The sequence below is a fragment of the Musca vetustissima genome, unplaced genomic scaffold (genome assembly GCF_032173495.1).
Source record: "Musca vetustissima isolate MV318-11 ecotype Yass unplaced genomic scaffold, APGP_CSIRO_Mvet_v1 utg896, whole genome shotgun sequence".
Taxonomy (NCBI): domain Eukaryota; kingdom Metazoa; phylum Arthropoda; class Insecta; order Diptera; family Muscidae; genus Musca; species Musca vetustissima.
In genome coordinates this window covers 311,446-336,244 of record NW_026887934.1, presented here as the reverse complement: position 1 = coordinate 336,244, position 24,799 = coordinate 311,446, and the positions used below count along the sequence as shown (strand labels likewise).

General features: G+C 32.8%; 2 protein-coding genes across 2 annotated transcripts; one reads left to right on the top strand and one right to left on the bottom strand.

Annotated features, from left to right (window-relative positions):
- Positions 1-565: 565 nt before the first annotated feature.
- Positions 566-24,790, top strand: LOC133335768 (blood vessel epicardial substance). The gene is made up of 7 exons (XM_061544066.1): positions 566-1,159; positions 18,426-18,583; positions 19,094-19,196; positions 19,281-19,430; positions 20,824-20,959; positions 24,349-24,381; positions 24,713-24,790. Exons 1-7 carry the CDS (start codon positions 566-568, stop codon positions 24,775-24,777), a joined length of 1,239 nt encoding a protein of 412 aa, XP_061400050.1. The 3' UTR covers positions 24,778-24,790.
- LOC133335784 (uncharacterized) lies at positions 3,362-6,911 on the bottom strand. Its single transcript, XM_061544084.1, has 3 exons — positions 6,338-6,911; positions 4,415-4,698; positions 3,362-3,818 (listed from the first exon to the last, which is right to left on the bottom strand). The coding sequence occupies exons 1-3, from the start codon at positions 6,901-6,903 to the stop codon at positions 3,367-3,369; spliced, it is 1,302 nt and encodes a 433-aa protein (XP_061400068.1). The 5' UTR covers positions 6,904-6,911; the 3' UTR covers positions 3,362-3,366.
- Positions 24,791-24,799: the final 9 nt, after the last annotated feature.

The window sequence follows — 24,799 nt, the reverse complement described above, 5'->3', positions numbered from 1 at the left end:
TACATGAAAACAAAAAGAAAAGAAAAAAACTACAAATAGGTGTATTTAAATAATAACTGTAACCATTCGCCTATTTTTAAATACAAACAGCAGCAAATGACTAATGTGCGGTATATTTACGAAACAAACCCCAATCGCAAGAATTATAATGAATATAAACGGTCTATTATTTTCATTGCAGTCACATGAATGACGAGAACAACAAGCAATTATGTTTGAAAGGCAAGTATTGCTCGTCTCTAGGAATAACATTGAACCAGCAGTCGAGCAGTTCGGAAGCAACAACAGTGGCAGTTTTGCCCTCAACGACACACTCGGACACACGGTCAATTTTGCGTACAACGGCATAGTGTTGAAGTGTCAATTACAAAACTCATAGTAACTAGTCCAACGAACGACGAGACGACAATAGGTCGGACAACTCCTGTGGCTAAAATCGTCTTTAAGATTCGAGCTTTAAAACGACGAAGAAGAAGTAGAACAAAAATACTAATTCCTCTGACCACACCCTCAACCACATCCACACCACGCCATATAGTCTAGTGCATTCCGTTTTATAATTGCAATGCTGTTAATTGGCGCCCTCGCCTTGGGTTTAGTTGAATCAACAAATTCCAATTTGGGCATAAACAGTTTACCCTCTAGTACGGCGTCTAGCAATAGTGTTGTTGCTAGCAGTGATGGAAATGCTGTGATCGATGGTGTACCTTCGGCTGTATCGATATTCTTGCATACGACAATGAATGCTGCAATAGGAAATAATGGAAATTTGAACGGGGGTGGTGGTCTAACGAATAGTGGCGGTGGCAGTAGTAGTTCAGTTCCATGGGACAGTAATGCCACAATACGCTCAGCAAGCCCGGGAGACTGGTCAATTGAACAGTGCCTAATATGGCAGCGACCCCACCATATGTATTTTCAGCTGGGTAATGCCTTTTTGCTGTTGGCATTTTTAGCTCCACACCGGCCTTTTGGAATTCTTTGGCTACGATCGATGCTCGTAGTTGCAGCTGTACTATTGGCTATGTATGGCTATTTAATAGATTGTGCCCAAGACGTTGTACTGTGGTCATCGTTATTCTTCGGCATTAACATCATATACCTGATTGTAGCGCTGTGTCGGCTACGACCTGTTCGTTTTGAACGAGAAATAGATGCGGTAAGTGAAATCTCAATGTTTATATTTACATTTGAAAAACATAATTAAAAACAAGCCTTATTAGAATGTGCTATTTAATTTAAATCGAATCAAAGTTTAGTCGGTGCTAGGTTATTCGGTTGTGATCGATTTAAAGTCATACATTTTTATTGTAAACAAATGTTACTACATACTTGGTACAATTATTGATTAATATTTTTGGTGAAGATCATGGGTTCGGTTCCATGACAGAATATTATTTTAAACAAAATATTTAAGGGAGCAATACGAGAAGGTTTGGTTAAAAATGCACAACTGCCGCAATAATTATGTAATTTTTTAGCTTTGTGATTCATTGTGGTATTCCTTGAAATTTGATGTTTAAGTCGTTCATGTAAGTTCTAAATAGTAATCAATAATGAAGTTAATAAGTAAAAAAGTGTCAGTCGGTGTTGCCAACAGATATATACGCCCAGCCTATGGTTTGCGGAGGTCTTCGGAATTACACACAGATTTTATTATTAGCTTTATATAAGAAATATGTATTTACGAAAGAGGTTTCAGATTTAATGTTGATAAAATGTTATAAAATATTGACCATTTATGAGGGAGGTACCGGAAGGAGTGGACTACTGCGTCCCATTTTCGGAATTGATATAGTGTTGGTAAAGATAATAGGTTGTACATATTGAAAATTTTGACCATTCGTGGGGGAGGTACCAGAAGGAGTGGACCAGGATCTTTGGACTTAATGTTAAGTCCGCACTATAGGGACTTGGGTGGTTGGCAGGTACAGTGCAATGATCCTCCCGATAGAGCATCTTCCTACTTGATCTAGGCTTGGTGAAGATAGTAGGTTGAAATCCCATTCACTCATCGTTATCGAATAAAAACACACCTTTGAATTTCCATATTTAATATTTATAAATTTATTACAATTTGTTATTTATATTTATGTATATAATTTTTCTTATTTACTAAAAATAAAAAGAATTTCTATTATAAAAATGTATTTTTTGTTAATGGAATAGCAGGCTTTCCTTTACTACAGTGTATAAAGAAAAAACATTTGTACATTAAGTGTCGAATTGTTAGTTTTGTTTTTGTACTTGTTACAATAATTGTATAACATCTTTTAAAAAATTCACTTTGGCCTTTAATTTAAAATTCAATTCGACATTCAATGGAAAATATTTCACAACTTTAGATCTTCCTACATACACATGTTGCTCTCATGGCCTGCCACTGCTATGTTATGAGTTTTGGGAAATAGTATTATCACAGATATTCTAAAATGTACTTCTATATTATTTCATCGGTATGATTTTTTTTTATAAATGACAATTAAATTTAATAAATGTGAAAATTATTAAATGTCACAATTTTATAATATAAATATATATTTTTAAAAGCGGTGCCATGCCGTCGAAATTCTTAAATATTGTATCAAATATTCTAAATATTGTTGTTGTTATTTTGTTTTGCTAATACTCTAATCTAAAGTATATGATATGATCAAGGAACATCAATTAAATTCTATGCAAATTTAACATGAAAAAATGTTTTCCATAAATTATTGTGTTGTGGAATAAATGCTTTGAAAACAACTGGAGTGGAATATTGTTACATAAGGATTGCGATTACATTAAAATAGATTGTGTGAAATTTAACATAAGTAAATTTAAATTTTCAAAATTAACATCATAGCCCAGTATAACAATATTCCACCGTAATTGTAGCTATATATGATGATTGATGAGAGAGAATTTGTTTGTGCACATGTTTTTCTCTTATGAAAAGGATATCATTGCAGTTTATGATGACAATGACAAAATTTGCCTAATTATGACTAAACTCAACTCCAGTCACTCATTCCTTATAATCTCTATTTAAATAATAATTATGGCTTAAATATAATACTTATTTTGAAAACTCTATATGAAATGCAGAATATAATTTTCCAATTATTTTTGTTGTTGTTTTGGTATAATGTATAAATGGTATATGGCGTTATTTTTGTGGTTCATTCATTATTTCGAAAGAAAATATGTCAAAAATGTGAATTGTGATGATGGAAAAGGATAACTTGGAATATTTGTATATATTCTTCCTATTTTATACCACACACACAACAACAAAATTGACCATTGTAAATAAATATTAACTAGGGATATTTTGTTCGTTTTTTTACATATACATGTTATCTAATAATAAATATATTTTTTGGCCTATATTGATATTTGTATTTTACCAGCTATATAATATAAATGTAAACAACTTGCTACCATTGTGATTAGATTGCCAATGGCAACCGTCATATGGATACGACGAAAGGCTTTATGTATACGCTGGTAGTGTGGACACTGGATCAAATCACCCTGGACCAATTGTCCTATTTCCTTGCCACTACCAACGGTGCCTTCGATTTTATATTTTTCATGCATTAACTGGAGTAGTGGTGGGGCCAGATATAGCCTCACAATAAGTTCAATGGCTCCGGTTAGCGACAATGCTATTAACTGTATACATTGTGGCATGGACCATGACACGAAGAAGAATTTCACAAATAGTATTAGCATTAGAATACTAAGGGCTCCGTTCATAGCAAAATATTTGGGAAATAGTATTTGTTGACACTGGCCGAACATATGGCGAGGTAGGGAAAAATACAATGAAAGACCTGAAAGAAATGAATAAAAAAATAATAATTAGTATTGTTATTGGGAGAAATTTGTTTTTTATTGAGAAATGGAGAATGTTGTATATTTCAGAAAATTTTGTAAATTATTAACATAGAACTTAATAAAAACGTGGGTAACTTAAAACGGAAGCCAAAAATTTTAAAATTATAAATTCTATTCGTGTCCAAGAAATTAATTAATTGGTCTGTTCCCGTACTGCAAAAATCTACTAATTTTTACTATTCTATGGAATTTTTACTATACTAAGGAAAAACTGTTGTTATGGTAGTAAAAAATTGTACATTCTTGCAAGTTCTGGAGCAGACCCAATATGTATTTTTCTTATTCCTGAATTTTATTAGTTTTGTTTTGGATAAGTTTAACATCTCGGCCACCAAATCCAGAAGTAGTCATTTACATGTTTTTGAAAACTTTTAAAATTGCCTATAGACAATTGCCCATAGATGCTGTGTCAGAACTTCTTCTGTGACTTTAAAATATTTCCATTATCTGTTCTATTGTGTTACATGTATAATTTTATATTGTCTTACATGTTACAAAGTGAACTAAATTATGATTTTATTTTGAATCTTACCTGATACGAAGGTCATCCATATTTGTGAACCAAAATGTATCGAAAATGCACCCAAATATGCAATCAATGCCAATTTGTAGTGTGTTGTTGTTGCCGACGAAGGACTGTAGTCATCTTCGGTTGTTTCAGGCATTACATACTGATTCGTTGATCTGCTGTGGGTAATTGTGGTCTGTTTCGCACCCGCACTTCCATATATAAGATCGGGCCATATTGTGAGCAATACAAATGATGGAATACATATGGCTAAAATGTGAGCTGGTTGGGTCGTTCTTGTCAGAAATCTATGGCAGAAGAAAATAAGATATAAATAAATAAAATATCGCAAATCGTATTGTAAAAATGTGACATTTTCACGTAATGTTTAAAATGTAAATGCAGAAATTTTAAAATTAAAGCTTAAACGTAAGCCAACAACTAACAAATAAAATAGTTTATTCAAATTAAAGATACATTGTAGAATTTTTGCATACATTCCAAACAGACATCCGGCTATACAACTAACTAACTAACCACCCGACTCGTATGAATTCCGAATCACAACTGAGTGGTGGCCTACGTGCGAAAACGCATGCAATTTTTATTGAATGAAAGCCCACCGCTATACAATAGCAACCACGACAGACGAGACGACCAAGTTCCACTAATAATAATAAAAACTACAACAACAAAGCAACAGTGTTGTGTTGCCATGATTACGTCTTGCCCCCCCGATCTTGCCACATACTACATATCTTAACCAATCATCATCTTCTCTCTAAGCATGCCTCCTCGGTCGGCTCAGCGCTCCTCTCCGGTGGATACAACATATCCAATATAAATCGCGTGACAAGGCGAACTGTGTGGCTGGCGGCAACTAGATATTCATGTTGCGGTTGGAGAGCATAATGGGTTTTGAAAAATAAATAAAAAAAACTATTATGCAAAGGCTAATGAACAACGAAACAAAAAAATTTTGAACCAAGAAGTGTCTAAAGAACATTGACATATTTCCATTTTGCCAAAACTTTATTACAATGCAGACCATGTATGCACACATATCACAAAGTCCATAAATGGTTAACCCATTACGGACCATATTTATCATTGTATGTGTCTAGAGGATTTTTTTTTTCAAAAAAGGGAATTCTAAACATGTTTATCCACAAAAAGAAAATTGAAAAATTAGTGGGAGCTATTACGATTTTATGCCTCATGATTTTAATGCATCGATTTAGTGATTTTTGATTATTAATTTTTATTTGTTACTGCCACACATACATACATACGCTTTTGTTGGACAAAGATAATATACCTGACTTGTTATTAATAACATATTTTCTCGCTTTCTCGATTATATCATAGTTTATTTCAGAAACACTGCCTAATAATCACCAGCGAAATAAATAAGAGCTTAAAAAAGACCCATTTCAAAATTTTAATTTATTTTACATTGATCGAGAATTTTGGACTAATCTCAAAATTTCAATAAATATTTCATATGGCTGCTGTCGATTTCGATTTGAGTTAAAGGTGTTCAAAACATTTAACTTTAATTTCGAAATAAAAGTTGAACCATAGTAGAAACACACACTACATGTCTACCTACCCTCAATGGGTTAATTCCAACGAACCATACTATGAAAAGAAGTACGACACCTATGTCGTACAACGGACGTTTTGTTTGTGTAAAGCTTATCAGTTTCGAACGTCATATTACTGCAGATCTCTACGTAATTGGTTCTTAGTATTATTGTCATTGTTGGCTCTTAGCTGTCGTATTTTTCGCGCGCCTTAGTAACACCTTTTTCGCTTACGAAATAAGATAGAGAACTTGCTCTATATTAAAACTTGGCGTACAAAAGAAGTGCATATTCATTGGTTTGTGTCGTTGTTGCATTTGCTCACTTACTTAAACTACATTCAATTTGATTATTTACTCACGTGTATAGTTTGCTTTTCTGCAATCTGGCCAGCTTGTGCTGCATGTGAAATGTTAGCTTTTTTGTTAAGAGAGTGCTTTTAGCCAAAATGTCATCTTGATAGACGTTGCTGTCATCTGTTGATGTGGATGCTGCAGGTATTTGTTCTAGAAGACCATTTAAATTTGTAATATCTTCAGTGGACGAAGATGACGATGATGAAAAGGATTCTGTAGTTGTTCTTGTCCTGCTGCTGCCGTGCAACAAAAGTGTTTCGAATGAATCGGCATTTTTAGTAGCAAATGTTCGGTCGGTGGGATGTATAACACTCGTTACACCTTGTGGTTTTAATAGGCCATGGGCAAATGGACATTTCATTTGAAATAATCCAGATGCTGTTGCTGGTGGCTCCTGTTGTGTAACTGGTTGTTGTTGCCGATTTATAATATCCACTTGTTTTTTTGCAGCCTCTTCTTCAATTGCCCTTCGTCGCATTGTGTATTTGACAGCTTTGATCACTTTTTGGGGCATACCATTCTCAATGCATTTATCGATTTGTTCGTTTTCCAACACGGAATTATGGCACATTTTGTATTTAGTTTCAAGATCACACTCGAATTGCACACGGCTAAACACTGTTCGATTTTCTTCTCGATGTTTGTTGTGATAATAAAACACCCACAAAACTCAGGATAATTTATTTGTGATTTTTTGTTCACTTTTGGCACTGAATATATAAAACCAGATTTTTATTTAATTTAAAGCGGTTTCCAATTCAATTGTATTTTTTTTTTAATTTTATTTTTTGTTTTACGTTTTTTGCATTGTTTGTCCTCTTTTTTATTATTTTTTGTATCGTTTTTCTTATGATCAGTTGGCCTTAAGCAGCAGAAAAAAGTCTCTGTACTGCTGGGTATCCACACAGAGAACTGCCAACGACTTTCACACTTTGAGTTGATAAGTAATAGTGAAGCGTTCACCATCCGTACCCATGCTTATATTTTCCCACACAAACAATTGCCGAACGCGCTTGCAAAAAATAACAACAACAGCGACGACGAAAGCAGCAACGACAACACAAAAAAGAATCACTCATGGTGTGTGCTCTGTGTTTGGGGCTGGTCACACTCTGTAACTTTCTCATCATGCATGTGTTCTCATACGGAGCTAACCACTGCTGAATCAAGAGAAGGCAACCACACAGAACGGCTCTTTACAATACTCTGGCTTGTTGCTATGACAATGTAATGATGTTGTATGCTGTTGTTGACTATTTCAGATGGTGGTCATTCACACACCGCCCAATCCCCCACCAAGAAGGAATCATCGCTTAGAAATCCGAAGGCCCAATATTTCTGTTACAGAACACCTAATCGATTTGGCTATGTTTCTTACGTTTTTGGCGTATGTATTATACGTCTTAAATGTATGTAATTTACGTCACTGTTTCTGACAGTCCATCTCAGGCCCCCCGCCCCTTTATGTAGCCCACAAGTAAGTCACTCAGTGAGACAACAACATCAACCATGGGATTTATTTATGTTGGAACATATTTTTTTTTATCGTTCACACTTATTGTTGCTGTTGTTGTCGAAGACGTGCCTCTTTTTTCGTCTACGTCAGAACGGCAAATTTTTGGTTTTAATTTTGGAAAAAGATCAATGTCAGTCAGACAGCAGTAGCAGCAGTTTAGCAATAAACATTTTAAATACTGTGTCACATGCCATAGATGCTAATTTCATCATTTTGAAAATATTTTTGTGTGGTTTGGTTGTTATTGTTTTTTATTTTTATTTTTCTGTATAATAGATAAGACGATTTGTTGATCACGATCACCACCCAACCACCCCATATAGTATGTTTACGTCGGTGTTCCATTGACGCCGTCTACTTTTTTTCTTTCATTTCACTCGTCACTGTGGAATGATGGTGTGTGGGGTATGTGAACTGGTGTTGTTGTATCATTCCGTTAGTAACATCTGGATTTTTTTTTTAAGAATTCGATATATAATGGAAGAGGAGATACTACACCTGATGATTATGCATTTTAATTCATTGGAAGTTATGGGGCGGAAAATATAATGACGCGGACAATTTAAGGACTGCAAATCAAGGGTTTCAAATATCTAACATATGATCGTAATATACACAATTATGCATTTTCGATATGATCCACGATATTATAAATTAAAATATTTTTATCCATAGAATAGAGTTCGGCCCAAATTACTTTGAACTTTGGCACAACGAACCTAGGTGCATTGTTGCAAGATGTATTTGGCCAACTCTGTCTACCAAAAGGACACACTCACTGTTGAACCTGAGCAAAGCTGAAATAAGAGTAATGACAGGAGTCATTACTGGTCATTGCAATATCAGGACCTTTACTAGTAAATGGGACCATGATGTTATTGATTACTGTAAACTCTGCGTTGACGAGGAGGAGACGGTGACAATTGAGCACCTCCTGAGTCGCTGCCCAGTCCTGGTCTACAGACGGCACAGACTTTTGCTCACTTTCCACCGAGTCTTAGTTTCACCTCAACAACGTACCTGCTCTAAACTACAGCATCATTAGAAACCTAAAGTTGTTAGGAAAGTGCAACCTTGGCACTTAATATAATATTTTATGTCCGATCTCTATAGCCATTGATAATATCTCATACTTACCTCCTCACATTTTCTTGTAAGCTTCTCATCTCTCTATACCCCCTTCTTTTCTCACAATGGACCTAACGGTCTCAGAATGCTGTAGCCACATTAGTGACTGCACATCCCCAAACCTAACCTTTCTTTTCAAAATCGAGTTGGGAATATGATTTAGATACTGATTCATCCATAAACCATACATTTCTTCTTACCTATGTTGTTAAATTCATTTTGATTTTGAACTCTGAGAGCGATTTTGACATTTTGCTCTTTTACAAGTTTTACTATGACAAAAAGTACTGGAACAGAACATATATTGACCGGGCAAACCTAGTACTGCTTTCACGTTTTGGATTTTTCATATATTTAGAATTAAAAAAAAAACACGGCCGACGACTGTAATATTTATTTTCATTTTTTCGCCCCTTTTCCAAGTGTAGCAGCGCGTATTTGAGATGATTTTTTGTTTCTTTACACATAAGTACGTGACATTGTTGCTTTAGCAAGAAAGCCTATGTCTTGCTTATATAATTTACAAAGGGCGTGCAACAATTGTCTCTATTGATTTCGATCAGTTAAATTCCAAGAAATGTCCACCTTCTTCATTTTTATTACCCAGAATATTCAAAGACATTGAAAGGCAATTCACGTTTTATCTAGTAAGTCCGTCCTACACTGTTTCGCATAGCAAAAAGGAATCGGATTTTTTTTGCGCCCAAAAATATTGTGTAGTGTACAACCCAATCGACTTTGATCATTCCCTTCGCCGTTGGTTTGTATAGATGTACTACCTCTTGTTATTGTGCGAATTTCATTTCGATTTATTACAATCACGCGTACTTTACTACTATTTACAATTGACTGGAAACTTTCGGTTGTAAAGTTGGCTGGCCCCCACTGTAATGTCTGTTGCCTGTTGTTGTTTATACTTTGGCTTTAGTCTATCATTTCAATTTGAAGTGCATTCTAAGTGTGATAGCAGCAGCTCCTTGTTAATGCCATTATCTATTGCCATAATAGGAAGACTATTAAGCGGAATTATCTGTCGGGAATGATACATCAAATTCACCTTCACCCTAATGTGGTACAAGGTTTCATTCATTAAACAACTATTACTGCTGCTATTTTCTTATAATGAGAACATTTAAATTCTTTGGAAGCGAACGGACAGACGGACATCACTCTCACACGCACACATTAAAGTCTTTAAATGGCATTGGGTATTTTTTTCTTTTTGTTCATGTCTCATTCTAAATATCTAAAATAAAGATAGCCACAATTGTTGAGTTGATGCTGCTGTTAATTCAAGTGAATTGAAATCTTTTATCCGCTAGGAGGAGTGAAATATTCCCATTACTTAACTATAGCCATTGGTCGTTTGTGTCATGTGTTTGTGTTTGAGTCGCTAGTTTGCTGTTCATGGCTCAAGCATGTGGTTTCCTTCTGCCGTTCATGGTCTTGGCAATAAATCGACTGACTGAATGACGATGACGACTGTAAATGATTTATTTGCCATATTTGTTGTTGTAATGTAGAAGATAATAGACCCATCAAATGAATTAAAGATTAACAAATCGACAAACATAACAATTAAAATGTCTTCTACAACAGAAAAGAGTTGAACAAGAAGTAGATGACGATGAAGAAATGTACATTTACTTCATGCTTTCATCAATTTGAGATAGGGGCATTTAAATGTTATTTCTGTAAAAAAGCTAATTCCATTCCTATGGAAGTCCTAGGGCTGATTTTATTCAACGCAATGTCATGTTGAAACTAAAAACTTTAAATATGACTATGCATACAATTATGTTTGCTTTAATTAAGGTGACCATACGTCCTTTTTTTAGAGGACAATCGTCTGTTTTAACTGGCTGTCATCTATAAAATGTATGTCCTCTATCTGACATCTATTTCTATAATCTGTCATCTATATTTTTAAAACCTTGATCAACATTTATTTTTGTAAATTAAAACAAATTAATAAATTTTATGAAATTTCAGTAAAATATTTAGAAAAGGTATTTTTAGGATTTTTATACATATTTTCCAACTGAATTATCTGTTATTTTATATTTTGAGTTCTAATTGGGCAACAAATTTCCATGAAAAATTATTAATTCTTATATTTTGGAATTATTAGAGTTCCTGGACACGTTTTGCAACCGAATTGGCTGTAATTTGTTGTTTTGGGCTCCATGTTTTTAGGTTCCCCAATATAAAAAACCCATATTTTCATTTTTTTATATTTTATATAAATTGGCCTGTGGTCTATAGATTGCAAAATATCCTTGGAAGGCATAGTCGACATAGGTCTACTTCTTTGCTATGTTCCTTATATACAGATCCTAAGATTATTCGCTAAGGACCAAAAATTTGACATGATCGTAAATAACGAATTTTTAACTCATTTTATATATTAATAAGTCAATAAGAATGTACATTTTATACCCATACTATTATTTTTATTAAACATATACTTTTTTCTTTTTACCCATCTATTTTCATTTTCAAAATCTGGTCGCCTTACTTAAGGGGACCCCCCATTCTCGGGGTCAAAATTTTTGTTCATATAATTCGAATCTGCACTGATTAAAGAATGTCTCTACAAAATTTCAAGTGAAAATATCAAGAACTCTTGAAGATATAGCCGATTTATTGTGTCAGCATCAAGTGACGGCTGAAGGGCTTCTCAAACTTTTAACGCGTTTTTCTCTAAACATTTTTTTGCGAATGGCGGGCATGATAACTCAAAAACTAATAATCCAATCGGTTCCAAATTTTGCAACGTTTTTCTGGGAGTGTATAGCTCTTGTATAAACTAGGATAAAGCCAATCGGTGAAGATCTTCCTTATTTTTTAACTTGGTTTTTGGTAAAAAAATCGGCGATTTTCCAAATATATTTTTTCAAAGGTCCACCATTTTGTTAATTTTAGAGCGAAGTCATTAATCCTAGTTCATACGAGAGCCAGACATGTACTCTTTCTAACACCGTTGGAATTTTCGGATTCCGATGTTCCAGTGAGGAGTTATCATGCCCGCCATCGAAAATAAGGACTTTTCTTTAATTACAAAAAACAATAACAAATTTTTTTTGTAAATTATATTTCTTCTCTTTTAAATCTTCAATTATATATGTGCAAAGTTACAAACCATAACAAGCATTTGTATTCATGTACCAGCCCATTGAAAATCTTGAAAAATTAAAATCGAGAATGGGTGGGGTTCCCTTAAATGGAAATATATTTTGATATTTCCTTAATTCCGTACGGAAATCTGCAAATGAACTTAATACAAATTACATAGGATATGTGTCGATGATGATATAAATGGAAATTAAATAACTGATGAGTTTGGGCGAGGTAACTCACAGTCGTTTGATCTGCAGATTGGGAGATATTTAAGACCACCTATTGGCTATGATTTTGAGGAGCCTGGGTTCACTACTTCAAAATTCATCTGGCCGGAGGTTTCACAGCGTAGAACTGCCTCATTACTTTCACTAGGGAAAAAATATGTCAAACTCGCAATCATCCTATAACCTCTGTTTTAAAAATGACTGTTTCTAGAATGAAGACAAATGTCGAACCTTGACAAATTTGAATTTAATTCGCATATGCAAGTTCGCGTCAGGGCGAAATAAATACAAGTTATCATCATACGACCTTTGTAAAGCCACATAGCTCAAAATGCCTGATGAGCCTAATCTCGACTCGAAAAGTATAAATAACTCACTTAAAATTTAATTCAAATGATCACTGCCCTTACAAGGCAAAATTCAAATAAAAAAGTAAAAAGTTCCTTCTTAACGATAAAGTGGATCACGGTTTCGTTCATTTCCTCAAATTTGGAAATTTAACAAATATGGACACTCACCAGTTTCTCTTTTGTTCGATTTATTTCCTGAAACGAAAAAATCCAAATTATTATTATTGTAATATCATACAAATTTTAAAGTCAATAGCATTCTTTTAGCGTTATGTATACACCATATTTTGGTTATATACTCAATACATAAATCAACGAAAAACATGTATGCTGATATCGTATTACCCATTTTAAAAAGGATTCGAAAGGATACCAGACCGGTTTTAGAAAAAAAAAAATAAACAACAACGAAGCAAATGCATGAACACACTTTCTTATTGCAAATTAAAGCGTCCGCTGGTGTGGGTCATATTAATAAATTGCTATAAATATGTGCATCATTTGTCTTATTACAAGTAAATTTCTTGTCACAAAATAATTGCATTCCGCACATACGACGAACTTGCATTGTGGTTGTTTGGTTAAACCAACCTCCTTTTCTTGTTAAACTTCCCAGAAGCAAGAAGAAGAGAGTGAATTTTAATTTAAACTTTGATTTTCTTTTTTAAGAAAGAAGTTCGAAATGCCCCAGAATATATATTCACGCTCTCCATGTGACGGTACTCTCTTTGCTGAATCTTGATCTTAAGTGTCACTCTTACCACCACTAATCTCTTCTCTTGATTTACAACATTTTTGTTTTTCGGACAGGTTTACTCTCTGTTTTGATTATGATTGGTTTATCTCAGAGGGGTTATTGTGCTTTCCAGTCCTTCCATTCAAATAATGGGAGCAGAGAATACAGGCGGTTTTAATTGAATTAATTTTTGTAACTGCGATTTGTTTGTTTTTGTTTTTTTTTTTATTCTTTTTTCTGTATGGGAGAATACTTTATTTTCGCCAGAAGAGAACAGAACTTATTTATTATTTTTGGCGTACGTGACTTGGCTGTTTTCAGTGATGTCTGTTACTTGATCTGCTCGCATTGATATCGGTTGGCTGGTTGGTCGGTTAGTTGCCGGGCAAATGAAGTTAGAGTTGCTCGTGCAATTCTGATTTCCGTTTGTTTTTGCCTGTTAATGCATAAAGTTGTAAATTTTATTCAGGAATTATGGGGAAAATCATTATGTTAAGCAAACCTTGAATGCTATTGCTGTACTAAACCGTGTTTGGCATTGAATTACGATTCTGGCAAATTATAGGTCAACATTCACAAGTAAGACATCCGTTAGCTAAAAATATTTGCAAAGGAGCAAAACGAACATCTACATGCATGCATACATATATTTATTTAACACTCGTTATATATACATATATATTTTTTTTTTCATAATATAATTTATAACTTAATGTGAATTAATTGATAAAAATTTCCGATCATAATTTAAGGTGTTACTAGGTGGTTTGCCTCTGCCATCAACAACAATAACAGCAAAAACACACAATTCCTAAATTTATTTATTTGCTTACTTAATTTTTGGAATATTTTTGCGATACAGTGCATTCTCTGTAACTGAAAAATATAGAATCCTTCATATTGGGGATATTTCCTTTTTCACACATACTTACTTACTTTGCTGGCTTGTTACAGAACGGTTGTTCCATAAGCCGTGCTTAAAAAAGATTTCCAAGGGCTTCGGTCTTGTGCGCAAGTCCACCAATTTGGAAGACCACGTTCCACGTTCCACGTTCACACATACATTTTGAAAAAAGTGTTTTAACCAAATTACAGTCTCTTCGGTTGAACATTTGTATTAACTTTCCCCAAAATGGGCCAAAAGTTTTTAAACCTATATATTATATAATGTTCTAAGCTCTATCCTAAATATTGCGATTTCTATCGTGATTTCAAACGACATGAGGTCTTGGCCAAGTCAACATAGAGTTGTATTAGCGTTATGACGTATATTAGCGGTTTATATACGGGGATACCGTCGTTATATATAAGCAATTTCGACATGTGTTATAATTGGATCTCCGACGGATGAATCGAGGTGTTGCAAATGGAATTATACACTTAATATACACCTTAAAGAAGTACATACTGATTATAGTGAACCTGTTTATATTTTTTTCTTTTGAATTCTCAGGTTCTTGGTGAGGTGTAAACTTCTCAAACAGAAACTTTCAATATAGGTCGCTGATTTCAAACAGAAAAAAAATATAGGTCCATCATTTTACATAGGCCCCATATGAAGGTCCGGTTAAGTTATTTTCCAACCAAGTGGATTTGGATTCTCTGCTTCTTTGTGAGGTGTAAACCTTCTCAATATAGGTCGCTCATTGTAAACAGAAACTCTCAATATAGGTCGCTCATTTCTGTATTTTAATACCCTAGGTGAATTTATCAGTCAAAGTAGCTGTAATTTGGTATTCTGGTTTCTTGGACGAAAGTATTTCAATATAGTTCCATGTTTTCTTAAAATTTTCTTGAAAATAAAACTCAGTTTCGGCGATCACCTCTACATTCAACAAAAAATTTCACTCATTGATTATTCCTTTGGAACATTTTGCAATTAACCAAAATCGACTGTGGTCACAAAAAACAACATAACAACATGTCACGTGTATGGAATATAAATTAAATTCGCCTGTACTAAAAACAACAATACTAAAATATGTATATACAAATGTGATAGCTAATATATCTTCCAGTTGTTTGTTTACCCACGGTTCGTTCATACGTCACGAACGATGACTTTCAACTCTTCTATGATTAATCCAAACATTTGTTGTTTGATTTCTGGTGATTCACTAATACCTAAAAAATAAAGGACTGATTTTAATTTAAATAATCATTTAAGCCATGTATTTCCCGCCAAAATTGTGGTTGCGAAATAGGTTATTCCCGTTTTTTTCTGCACGAAAGAGATTGTTATTTTGGGATTTTTATAAATGGTAATTCCATCCTGGTTCCATTGAATGGTGAAAAAATGTACTTCCCCCAAACAAAGAGTTGGATGACGTAGATAGTTCGGATTTAATATTGCATTTTTTGTGGCTATGTGATCATTGGGTATATACGATATACTATTTGACCTTTTCACTTATTTCATATATCCGCCATCTTTTTTCCCATCGTAATTATTTTGTTGCTTTCGTGCAAGTAATTGATCTTCGGATTCTCACCTGCCCAAATTCACGTACATACATATTTCCTAAGAAATTACGCATCTCAATCACCCTCTTAATTTATTAGAAACAGCAGAAACACCACAGACAAATTTGGAGGCGGCAACAAATAAACATGACAAGCTAATTCGCAAGCAAGTTCTTCGACCTTAATAAATATGTGGGAACGTTTTTTGATTTCGGCTATTAAGTGTGTCATTCGTTGATTCAAAGAAACTGTTAAACGAAATTGAAAGTCAACAAACGTTGTGCGGATTTTTTTTTTTTAACAATTATATGATGGAAGGCTCTAGACCATAATTGGGGAGGGGGGAAAGGTTCTAAATATTTCACAATAATTTGAAAAAATAATTTCATAATAACATGCAAACGGACTATTCAATTTTAACGAAACTTTGCACAACCTATTACATTTACGAAGTCTAGATTAAGTCCGAAGATGGGACCCCCCATTGGTCCAATCCTTCTGGTACCTCCCCCACAAATGTTCAAAATTTTCAATATTAGTAAATTCAATATCAGGCGAATGGAATGTCAGATTTGAACCAAACCTTGCACAACCTATTATCTTTGCCAACACTAGATCAAGTCCGAAGATGGGAACAATTGGTCCTCTCCTTCTGCTACCTCTACCATAAATGGTCAAAATTTTAAATATTTGTAAATCCATCAGGCGAATGGAATGTCCGATATGAACCAAACTTTGCACAACCCATTATCTTTACGAAGTCTAGATTAAGTCCCAAGATGAGACCCATTGGTCCACTCCTTGTAGTTCCTCCCCCACGAATGGTCAACATTTTCAATATTTATAAATGCAATATCAGGCGAATTGAATGTCATATTTCAACCAAATCTTGCACAACCTATTATTTTTACCAACCCTATATCAATTCCGAAGATTGGATCCAGTAGTTTATAAAATTTTATCAACATTAAATCCGAAACCTCTTTGATAAAAACATATTTCTTATATAAAGCTAATATAATAAAATTCCGAAGACCTCCGCAAACTAGACTAAGGGTATATATCTGTCGGCAACACCGACTGACATTTTTTTACTTGTTTTTGTATTTACTTTGTCCTAGGCCACTTTTTTTAATGGCGATTTCTTTGACGTTTAATTGTTAGACGGTCCCTCCAAAATAAAACTCCCGCCACCATTTTAAGAATTTTGAATGACGTTAATATTATATTTTAAAAGTATTAACACTGTGATACATTATTCAACTTGAAAATCTTCGGGACTGCCAAAATCTGAAAGTTTATAATGGTAGAAAAATTCCTAGGTGGGTTTTGAATTTTTAGCTAATAGCACGTTTACATTGTACCGGAGTTATTAAGTTCAGAAGATTTAAATTGTCAATGTCATTACATAAAAGTCAAATAAATCCTCATAAAAGTGGTTAAGCCGGCAAAAAGTTTTAATGTAAATGCCATTTAAGATTTTTGTTTAAACCCGTTTTTAATTTTGTCGACTGTTTTATAATTTTTAGTTTAGTTAGGGTTTAGAATTTGCTATTAATTTGACCAACAATATATTATATTAAGAAGAGATGTTTATTTTCCCTTTTCTAAACCCAGTCGACAAAATAAAAACAAAGATCTAATAATTCAAAACACAGCTAGGGGTTTTCTTCTACCATCATAAGCTTTCAGATGTTGGCGGTTCCGATTGGTTCAAGACTTTAGTGCTGCACAGTGTAATTATTATCAAAAAAAAAAAAAAAAAATATCTGCCGTGTGTAAGTGAAATGAAAACAATTATTACAACAGACAATAATATCTGTCCGTCTATATCAATAAAGTACGCTACTGAGGGTACATTTATTTGGTTCATCCTAAGTGCTATACAGTCTTCAATACCATACATACACAACTTTTTTCTACTGTAGCAAACATAAATGATAATAAGAAAACCTACTTTGCAGAAACTAATAAACCCACAAAATATGAAACAATATTGATGTGGCGTGGTGTAGGGTTCAATTGTGTAAATAACACAAGTACTTGAGTTTAAAATAAACATTACTATTTATTACATTACTAGTATGCACTTTGTTATCAGAAATTAAAAGCGAAGATGAAAAACAGTGCATTTTATTAAACGGAGGTGTTATGGAAACAACTGCCAAATGTCGTGTTTTTTGTAGTTATAGCGACCTCAACCGCAATGTTTTGTGCGTACATATTTTTTTAGCTTGTCATAGCCATAACACAAACAAACACGACTCCTGACACGACACAATGACTAATCATTTTTCATTAATCATAATTTGTCAATTAATTTGTATAAAAATATAAGTAGGAAACAATTATGGAATTATTCGATTAAAAATGAGAACAGTTTCAAGTATTCGTTGATGGATGTGGTGATAAGCTGTTTGGCATTTACGGCATCTCGAGAGTGTGATAATATTAATTAATTTGTCTCTATATTTATCACTATCACCACTATCAATATCAGAAAAGCTTTTTTAACCATATTGTTGTTTCTTTTCTTTTTGTTTGTTTTTTCAGGTCTATGAGGCTCTCTTTAAACCCCTACATGTATCTAGACATCAATTTAAGAAAGTTTTAAACTGTATGAAAGTCATAAGAGCTTTAAAATACCAAGAAGTGTATGCACAGGAAAAAGTCACAAAAGTTGACAGTCTGTCGCTAGTTCTGTCGGGAAAGTAAGTACAGCACATGCCTTCATACATATCGTTAGCTAAAATGCAAAAAGGCGTAACTAACAAAATCATAATTGGGTAGGAGAAGCAAAAAACTGTTTTGAATGAAAACTATAAACATGTCATATGAAATGAAAAAGTATGCCCGGCAGGGTGATATTGCATATGACGAATAATAGACTATAATTTTTTAACAAATTTAGTTATTTAGTTTAATGGCAGTCATAACAATTAAGTAAAAACGTGAATTTTTGGTTAGTTACGCCTTTTTGCATTTATCAAATAAACCCACTTGTAGTTACGTCTTTTTGTTTTTTGTTAATAGAAGCTCCTTTTTTGACCGCAGACGTGTAAAACTTTGTCAACACATGTAGTTTATTGACATTCACAATATTCATTCAAAAAGTCAATTTTCAATTTTTTGTTAGTTACGCCTTTTTGCATTTTAGCCGAGGATATGTATGTATGTAATAAATCCATATATTTTATTAACTAAATTTTATTTCATTGTAGATTGGTAGTGTCGCAGAATCAAAGAGCACTACATATTGTGTTTCCGCACCAGTTCCTAGATTCTCCAGAATGGTTTGGTGTATCAACAGATGATTACTTTCAGGTAACCTATAATATCCGGGTTAATAAACTACATACATATTTCAATGTTGTTTACACATTTTTTTTTTTTTTTGCCTTTTAATAGGTCTCTATAATGGCCATGGAAGAATCAAGAGTGTTAATATGGCATCGAGATAAATTAAAATTATCCATAATGTCGGAACCATTTTTGCAAACTGTTTTTGATCATATACTGGGACGAGATGTGGTCAAGAAACTAATGCAAGTAACACAGGTAAGTTAGAAACATAAAAAGAGCTTCGTTGGCGGCACTGCTTTGTAATGAGACATTCAGTGTTGTTAAATTGGAAAGCAATTGAATTGACAATAGTACTTTTTCAAAACGGTATAAAGCATAATCGTTTTGAAAAACTATGTCACTAGTGTGATTCTTTATCAGATCAAAGTAGTACGATCTGATAAAGAGAGCTTGGTGTGAGTGACTGACTAACAGATCATCTCCCAGACAAAACGGCTGAAGCTAGAATCTTGAAATCCTTGAGTGAGGTTGAGGTGTAGGCGTGAGATAAGGCTGGGTTTTTGGAAATTCGAACTAGAAGGGTACGAAAAGTACTAAAATGTACCAAATGTGGTACCCTTTGTATTAGGCGAACGGGAAGAGTTAGAATTCTGAAATTTGGATGGTAAGCTGGAAAGATGTAAATAGTTTTTTTTTATTTTGGAAATTCGAACTATAAGTGTACTAAACTGTACTTAATTTAGTTCTAATCGTATATATATATATTTATGTATATTGAACATATCGACGCCTCCGAACCATAGTATGCTAAGTCGACTTAGCATGTTTTAAAGTTCTTTACGTTTTTAGATACTACGGTCCTTAATTTAAATTCACTGAAATTTTGGTAATAATCGGCCAATCCAAACCAAAGTTATAAGCAAAAATGTACCTAGCATGGCACGTACGATTAAAGAAACTTTCATACTTTGAAAGCTTCTACTGAAAAACTCACTTTTCAGACTTAGCATACTATGGTTCGGAGGTGTCATTATATAGCTAATATGTTGAATTTTTATAGGAATACAGGTTGGGAAGTGGTGTTGTATATGGAAATGGATTTATAAATTCGTACTTATTTATATAAAAATACAAAATGGTACTAAATTTGGTAATATTTGCATTTAGTTTAGCGTATAGAGATGGAATTCTGAAAATAGGAATTTGGACTAATATTGGAGTACGGGATTGAGATAGCTTTAAACAATCGTACTTATGTGTATGAAAAGTACTAAATGTTAGAGTTCAAATTTGGAATTAAAATGACTCTTGGAGTGCAGGATTGAGTAATTTGGGAATTTCATACTTATGGAAATTCGTATTTATGTGTACGAAAAGTACTAACAGCACTAGAGTTGGTACAATTTGGTTTTGGGTGAAAGGAGAGAGCTGCAAACCTAAAATTTGGATGAAATAAATGAAATGAAATATCTCTGCTTGAAATACCTACTATGTTTGCTTCTTCTGAGTATTTTTCTATATACATAGAGTTAACCAAGTTTCGCTTAACATAAATTTAAAGACGCTCTTACTCGATGAGAATTGCTTTATTTTTACAACATCTATATAATAATTTAAATTTTATGTTCAATTCCTCCTCGTTTTTTAGGTTAGCGAGTCAATTGCCAGTAATGGATTTCTGCCATCAGGTAGTTATGATGATGCGGAAGATAAACCCATGCTGATATTAAAAAAGAGCGCCGAAGGACACAGTTTAACAGCTTTAATAAATCGACAGTTACAAGGTAAATAAGAAATAGAAAATCAATATATTTACATATATATATATTTTTTTCGAAACGATTCGAGTAGTTTAGTCTGATAACACTTGTATAGAGAAAGCATTTCATACATTCTCTCATCTATTATTTTTGTTGTAATTTTGTTCTTAAATACAAAAAAAAAAAACAAATCATTGGCTTTTATTAGTGCTTGTTGTCGCAGTGTGTTTTTTACAAAAATGTCAAAATAGTATCCTTTGTTTTTTTAGAAAGAAATTACATTTTATTTCGGAATTATTTCAGTTTTCTGTTTTGTATGTTCGCATGTCAATAATTATATTTTGTTTATATGAAATAATAGTTACAAGTATATATAATTTGTGTGATTTTGTGTTTCGTTTTTGTTCACCTTTTTTTGATTGTACAATTATTTCTTTTTGTGTTTAAATTCTATTTTAGAGGAGCATGTGCCTCTTTTGGGCCGTACATACACTACCAAACCCCCCTTTCAGTTGTTAAAGCCAATTACAGACCTAATGAGCGACAACGACGACCATTCCTGCTCAGCTGAGAATCCCTCTTCTCCACCAGATATACCAAATTTAATAATTAGCAAATAAACGCTATTCTATACCTATAGCATATATAGTATATTTAACAATTATTTCTAAACATCTATATATAACAATTTATATACGTATATAAATTATATTTAGTTTTGTAACATTATATGGATATAAGGATGAAGATGGCAAAAAAGAAACCCAACCAAATAAGAATGTATAACATAATAAAGACAATGATGTCTCTAATAGCAATAGCAAAACGTAGTAGCCTAGCATCCCATTCTACATTTTCCCCATTTAACCTACAAAACATATACATATGTATGTATTTAGGAAGACAAACAATATATTAACGAAATGCCATTTAGATTGGTTTTTCAAATAGGATAGCGGCATTATCTTGCCAACGTAAGCAAACAGCTCATAGATTTAAGTCTCCATATAGAGAAATGGCTAAGGTCATGATTAGGTCCCAAACTATTACCAATTATCGAACGGGGAAAATATAATAGTTATGTCGAGAATAATGTTTAACCATTGTGTCAGTACGTAATCTGTCTACTCTTTTACTAACAAATTATAAGTAGAAGTACATTTTGTAGGAAGTAAAAATGTGACAGTCAGTGTGAGTGCGCATGATATTACAAAATTAATTTTCAGTAAAATGTTGAGCATTTTGTGTGGGAGGTACTAGACGGGGAGGTACCAGGTACCAGATATTTATGAAAGAAATCAATCTGAAATCCTAGTGACTTCAACTAATGTAAAATGTTTATTTCAGATTGTTTTTGTTGTTTATTGATACAACTTTTCTCACAGAGGTTTTAACAATTGTATCCATATGGCTCAGTTTTTTCCCTTTTCACAATCCCCGTTTAAAAGAGAAATTGTATATGAGAACGAATATAGAAAAAACATGTAATCTATTGGTGCCATTATTTAATTTTTACTAATAACAACATATTTCCCACCAGCCAATAATTTGTTTAATAACCTATTCTATTTCTTGTTACTGTTCAGTAAACAACACCTCGTTTAGTGGCGAACTTGAAATGAAATGCAGTCGTAAGACATTAGTTATTTAAAAGTAAGCTCGAAACGGGTTGTTTTTGTATAAAATTGAGTTTCTTAAAAAACGCATTAGTTGATTCAAAACAACAACAACAATGAATAAAATATTTTCTCTCAAACTCCTTAATGAATTTTACAGATCAATGTATGTCAATATTTTTATTGGCTACTTTCCACCGTTTAAATAAATAGTTAATAATAAACAAAAACTAACAACAATTAGTCTATAGAATGTTTACATAACAGCAAGTAGTGCATTTCAATATTATTATTAAATAATATTATGAATTTCTATGTATATTTATATAATTCTCTATTTATCGTATATAGTAAAATCTGTATAGTAAAAAATAAATTTGCAAAATAACAAAAATTAATAATAATATATTTTATTCACTTAATCCATGCATTCAGGTCAATTTTGAAAACATAATATATATGGGGCTTGTTCTGTGGCATTCACGAACACACGTCGAGATGTTGTCACACACTATACACCGTTTTGAAGTGAATTCATACATTTTGATAGTGAGAGTCGAGTGTATTCATGTTTTCCTATGCAAAAGAATATTATTTATAAAATAAAAAAAATGCACATGATGATAGATTCATATGTTATTATTGCGAATAATGAAACGCCATTAAAAACCAATTTTAAGGTTTTTGTTGCATTTACCCGAATGAATCTCTCGCTTAACACGAACAGTAGATTTGAAATAAGATTTGAATAAGAAGTTACCGAAATATTTGAAGTGATCCCTCAATCAGCCCGATCATGATTATCCGCAAGGATAATCCACTATCCACTAGGAAAATCAGGTCCTCAGCTCATAAATATACCATTAACTCTTATAGCAGCTTATGTATTGTCAAAAAGAACACAAAAGCTGTGAATTTCCTGTTTATCCTAGGTTATTCCTTACCTTGGATATAACGAATTTCTTCTATAACGAAATAATTTATCTGGTCCCTGCAAGTTCGCTATAACCGTACTTTACTGTACCTTATATATGGACAAAAGCATGTTCAATTTTTAAATTATCTCAGGAATTATTTCAATTTGTTCTATCAACGGTCATAGCTAAATGTGGGGTCATATAAAGTATATACTTCATAAGATTTCGAAAAAAGCAAATGATTTTAATTCAATTAATTTATTCCAATACCGATGATCACAAATGCTATTTGTAATGTGAATTACTTTTCTAGAATTCTTTAAATCTTCAAAAAGTGTAATTTGCCTAAAAAACATTTTGATTTATCGTGTACTTCGTTTCATATTAACGGGCGGATCTACATAATACGCAATACGAGATTCTAAATAAATCCCAAAAAAGTATGGGTCTGCACAACTATGTATATGAAACCTTGCAACAAATTCATTACTGTATATATAAATTATCTGTTAATATTGGAAATATCTATCTCAAATGTTGTGTATATTAACATATAAAATATATAAATATGAATTGAATCTAAGTAATCTTGTATAATACAATATAAAATTGTCCTTACGTATAAGCCAATGAAAGGAAAAAACACAATATATCTATCAAAAGAAAACGATTTAAATTATTTGTCATTAACACTAAATCCATGCCATATACATTTCAACATTTATATACCACACACGCACACACCAGTCCAGAGTTCAACGACAAAACAAAATTCACAAGTTAAAATTATAATTTGTTCAAAACAAAAAAAAAGAAAAATTTTCTTTGGAAATTTGTAATTTTTGTTTATTTCCGTTTTATATAACCACATATGAAATAGCCCTCCCACGGATATCAAGGTACTATGAAAGTGGTAAGTATGAATGTCGTTTTTATTAAATTGAAACAAAATTATTTTTTTTCACATTTTTTTGTTTGTTTAACAATCCATGTAAAATACATAAATATATGTGATATGTGTGTATGTATGTGAACATTATTTTATGTAAATAAATTAGATTTATATTTTGTATAATTATTTCAGTTACAATTTATGCTTTTTATTTTATTTTTTAAAGCATGGATGTTGTTGTTGTCCTTTTAAAAAAAGTTAACCAATTTTTATTTTTTATTTCTAACAATTAAAATGATTCCCTTAAACATATATGTATGTGTTTGGTTTTTTGTCTTCTTCACATTTACAGTAGGGGATCCAAACTCATGGCGTTTGGGACGCATAGACGAGACTGATACTGAAACGGCCGTATGAGTACGCAAGAAAACACTACTGA